The sequence below is a fragment of the Chiloscyllium plagiosum genome, chromosome 19 (genome assembly GCF_004010195.1).
Source record: "Chiloscyllium plagiosum isolate BGI_BamShark_2017 chromosome 19, ASM401019v2, whole genome shotgun sequence".
Classification (NCBI taxonomy): Eukaryota; Metazoa; Chordata; class Chondrichthyes; order Orectolobiformes; family Hemiscylliidae; genus Chiloscyllium; species Chiloscyllium plagiosum.
The window spans coordinates 68984281-68989164 of record NC_057728.1 but is presented as its reverse complement, the minus strand read 5'-3'; the positions used below and the strand labels follow the sequence as shown (position 1 = coordinate 68989164).

Below are 4884 nucleotides of genomic sequence, written 5' to 3'. Positions count from 1 at the left end.
TATCCTCAAGTTGTTCAAAATGTCCAACACATCTTCCTTCCTAACAAGTATCTCGTCTAGCTTACCAGTCTGTTTCACACTCTCCTCTTCAACAATACGGTCCCTCTCGTTCATAAATACTGAAGAAAAGTACTCATTCAAGACCTCTCCTATCTCTTCCGACTCAATACACAGTCTCCCACTACTGTCCTTGATCGGACCTACCCTCGTTCTCGTCACAAAGGGACATAGATAAGATACAGAGCTGGGCTGAGAAATAGCAAATGGAGTTTAATGCAGAGAAATGTGAGGTAGTTCACTTCAGAAGAAGTAGCAAGAATGCAGAGTATTGGGCTAATGGCAAAATTCTTGGCAGTGTTGATGAACAGAGAGACCTCGGTGTCCTAGTGCATAAGTCCCTGAAAGGTACCACCCAAGTTGATAGGGTTGTTAAGAAGGCATATGGTATGCTGGCATTTATTGGTTAGGGGGATTGAGTCTTGGAGCCATGAGGTCACGCTTCAGCTGTACAAGACATTGGTCAGGCCGCACCTGGAGTGTTCCATACAGTTCTGGTCACCGCATTATATGAAGGAAGTGGAAGTTTTAGAATGGGTTCAGAGGAGATTTACTATGATGTTGCCTGGTAAGGAAGTGAGCTCTTACAAGGAAAGGCTGAGGGAACTGAGGCTGTTTTCGTTAGAAAGAAGAAAGCTGAGAGGTGAATTAATCGAGACGTATTAGATAATCAGAGGGTTAGATAGGCTGGACAGTGAGAGCCTTTTTCCTTGGATGGTGAAGGCTAACACAAAGGGACATAGCTTTAAATTGAGGAGTGATAGATTTAGGACAGATATCAGCGTATCTTTACGCAAAGAGTAGTAGGGGTGTGGAACAACCTGCCTGCAACAGTAGTAGACTGGCTGACGTTAAGCATATTTAAATGGGCATTGGACATACATATGGATAATAATGGAATGGTGTAGGTTAGATGGGCATCATATTAATTTCACAGGTCGGCACATCATCGAGGGCCTGTTGTGGAAATTAAATAGACTTGACTCAAATATTAGCAAAACCAACCAAAAAGCTTTGTTAATTTTTTTAACCTCTGCATTGCAGAGAGACCACGTGCACTTGACAAAAATGCCTTGAGCATAATTCAGAAACTCTTCTTATACCATTCCTTGTGGAGAGAGGAGGAAAACTTCAAGGGAGGCATCCTGATGAAGGGCTTTTGCCTGAAACGTCGATTTTACAGCCCCTCGGATGCTACTTGAACTGCTGTGCTTTTCCAGCACCACTCTAATCTAGACTCTGGTTTCCAGCATCTTCAGTCATTGTTTTTACCTTATACCATTCCTTGTCACACTATCAAGGACAAAGACTGTGGAGATTTGAGTTGTTATTCTTTTCATTCCCTTGTTGTGGAAATACTGTTCTTTTATTTTTCTCTTGTTGAATGTTTACAAAGTTCAGCAGAGACAAGCTGTCCCTCGACTGCAGACTTCAGCAAAGTTGCAAAGTGTCAGAAAGTTTTAAATTTAGTAAAGCATTGTCTTTCAGATTTCAGAGTAAATGTTAATTTTGTTAATTTTCCATGACAGGCCTTCCTGTCATTCGAACAACCTACTACCACTACCCTTTCTGTCCTGTTACTAAGCCAGTTTCTGATCTATCTTGCTATATTTCCCTGAATTCCACATACTTTACCCTTCTCAGTCTTCCATGTGGTAACTTGTCAAAAGCTTTGCTAGAATCCATATAAACTAATTCAACTGAACTTTTCTCTTCCACACACTTGATCACATTTTTGGGGCAGTTAACATTTCAGTTCCGAATCTATCAGTTCTGATGAAAGATTTCAACCAGAAACGTTGACTCTCCTGCTCTTCAGATGCTGCTTGAACTGCTGTGCTTTTTCCAGCTCCACACTTTATCGACAAGAAACATATATTAAGAGGCATGCATGATTGAAGTCAACACAAAGACATTGGGGAAAGAAATTACAAAAACATAGGCAAGGAGAAGCTATAAAGGTAAGTTATGACGTTTCAGAAAATAAAATATATTTTACAGGCAAATCAATATAAAAGAAAGGCTGTGATAAGGATAGTGAGATACAAGGTCGGATAATTCCATTGATGAGAATAAAGAGCAGAAATATTAAATAATTATTTGTTGCAGTATTTAACAGAGTCTTCAAATAAATATTATGATGATTAATGAGCTGAGCAATGATTAGTGAATCTAAGATTAAAACATGGATTTGTGAAAAAACTCATCAGCCTAAAAAATCTTTCTTTCACAAATATTTCCCAGTGCCATATCCAAATGGATATCTTGTCTCTCCAAGTTCTGGATACTGTTTTGGGCACCCCATTAGCAAAACATAGATCAATTTGAGGCTGCTGCACTATAACACGTATACAAACTGGAACCTCTTTCCCCTATTACCTTCCTCTCGAATTGAAAAATGGTCGGTTCCTTGTTCAAGAATGGAATTTCTGGTTTCAAGTCTCCACAGTAATATCCAATGGATTAAGACGGGTGCTCTCCTCTCTCCAGGTCTGTTCACTGTGACTGACTTGTTAACTATATAACTTGAGTCTTTTTGCAAATATTCTTTTTCCAAAGTTAAAAATCACACAACACCAGGTTATAATCCAACAGGTTTAATTGGAAGCACACTAGCTTTCGGAGCAACGCTTCAGGGGTTGCCCTGTGTGCATCAGGGCCACCCTTACCTGAGATAATACCCTCCTCCCTTTCAACACCTCTGCTCTGCAAAATCTATTTCCTGTCCCTCAACCCCTCCATAGTCTTTTCAAAACTAACCCCACTCAATACGCTCCGAAAGCTAGTGCTTCCAATTAAACCTGTTGGACTATAACCTGGTGTTGTGTGATTTTTAACTTTGTAAACCCCAGTCCAACACCAGCATCTCCGAATCATTCTTTTTCCAAAATGAGTACAATTAAAGAAAATTATGAATCACGGTTATTAAAATAATGAAAATTAATTCAAAAATGCGATTTCACAGTATGCTGGTTTGCTATATTTTTAACTTCATTTTAAAATGTTACTCTTCAAAAACTGAAAGTGAGGCTGCACATTTGCAGAAAAACACACACACAAGTAATTCTCTACAACTTAAGAAGGCAGAATTAGCTGCAATGAAATCCTTGAACATGCCTGCAGATAATCACTGTATATTATTCCTCCTTGACTGGCTTTATTTGTTCCATCTTGTGACATGTCATTGTTTTCTTGCAGGTCTGAAGGAAATGCATGTCTGAAAGAAATTTGCAACAAATTAATATAATGTGGTTATTAATTATAAAGTACACTATTTTTTGAGAGATAAGGCATTCTGTGGGAATCTCCCAATTCCCTTTCTGAAGTCCTTGAATTTGTTGCATCTCACAAATCCAGTCCTTGCTCAAAGTTCAATTGACCCTGATGATACACTGTTCATGCCTTAATATAGTTTGTGTGGATGATAGTTGGGAGTGGGCAGGCTATTGCTTTCCAAGGCACATTGTCTTCAGGGGTTGCCCTGTGTGCATCAGGCCACCCTTAGCTGAGATAATACTCTCCTCCCTTTCAACACCTCTGCTCTGCAAAATCTATTTCCTGTCCCTCAACTCCTCCATAGTCTTTTCAAAACCAACCCCAATCAATACTCCACGCTTACCTGAGGCCAGTATCAGTGCTAAAAATGTGTTGCTGGAAAAGCGCAGCACGTCAGGCAGCATCCAGGGAACAGGAGAATCGACGTTTCGGGCATAAGCCCTTCTTCAGGAATGAGGAAAGTGTGTCCAGCAGGCTAAGATAAAAGGTAGGGAGGAGGGACTTGGGGGAGGGGTGTTGGAAATGCGATAGGTGGAAGGAGGTCAAGGTGAGGGTGATAGGCCGGAGTGGGGTGGGGGCGAGAGGTCAGGAAGAAGATTGCAGGTTAGGAAGGCGGTGCTGAGGGGAGTTGAAGTGTTGAGCCACGGGGTGGTTGGGTTGGTTGGTCCGGGTGTCCCAGAGGTGTTGTCTGAAACATTCCGCAAGTAGGCGGCCTGTCCCCCCAATATAGAGGAGGCCACATCGGGTGCAGCGGATGCAATAGATGATGTGTGTGGAGGTGCAGGTGAATTTGTGTCAGAAATGGAAGTATCCATTGGTGCCTTGGAGGGAAGTGAGGTGGGAGGTGTGGGCGCAGGTTTTGCATTTGTTGCGGTTGCAGGGGAAGGTGCCGGGAGTGGAGGTTGGGTTGGTGGGGGGTGTGGACCTGACGAGGGAGTCACGGAGGGAGTGGTCTTTTCGGAACACTGATAGGGGAGGGGAGGGAAATATATCCCTGGTGGTGGGGTCCGTTTGGAGGTGGCGGAAATGACGGTAGATTATACGCTGTACATGGAGATTGGTGGGTAGTAGGTGAGCACCAGTGGGGTTCTGTCCTGGTGGCGGTTGGAGGGGCGGGGCTCAAGGGCGGAGGAGCGGGAAGTGGAAGAGATGCAGTCCTCACTTTCTCCTCGAAGCCCTCCACCGCATTGCATCGATTCTCCTGTTTCCTGGATGCTGCCTGACCTGCTGCGCTTTTCCAGCAACACATTTTCAGCTCTGATCTCCAGCATCTGCAGTCCTCACTTTCTCCGCCAGTATCAGTGCTGTCTCTTATGTGGGCCTGCCTGCCATGCAAATAATACCTATTGAGGAGAAAGTGAGGTCTGCAGATGCTGGAGGTCAGAGCTGAAAATGTGTTGCTAGAAAAGCGCAGCAGGTCAGGCAGCATCCAGGGAACAGGAGAATCGACGTTTCGGGCATTAGCCCTTCTTCAGGAATGAGGAAAGTGTGTCCAGCAGGCTAAAATAAAAGGTAGGGAGGAGGGACTTGGGGGAGGGGCGTTGGAAATGC

The 4884-nt window shown here is 43.4% G+C and overlaps 1 protein-coding gene across 3 annotated transcripts in view; it reads right to left on the bottom strand.

The window, feature by feature from the left end:
• Positions 1–4884, bottom strand: part of LOC122559359 (tryptophan 2,3-dioxygenase-like) — a 94135-nt gene that overhangs the window by 80428 nt on the left and 8823 nt on the right. For all 3 annotated transcript variants that reach the window (XR_006314406.1, XM_043708807.1, XM_043708808.1), the window contains exon 2: positions 3175–3274. Coding sequence is in view for 2 of the 3 variants with exons in the window: in XM_043708807.1 (XP_043564742.1) it covers positions 3175–3274 (100 nt within the window). In the remaining variant the exon portion in view is untranslated. The remainder of the gene's footprint in view (positions 1–3174; positions 3275–4884) is intronic.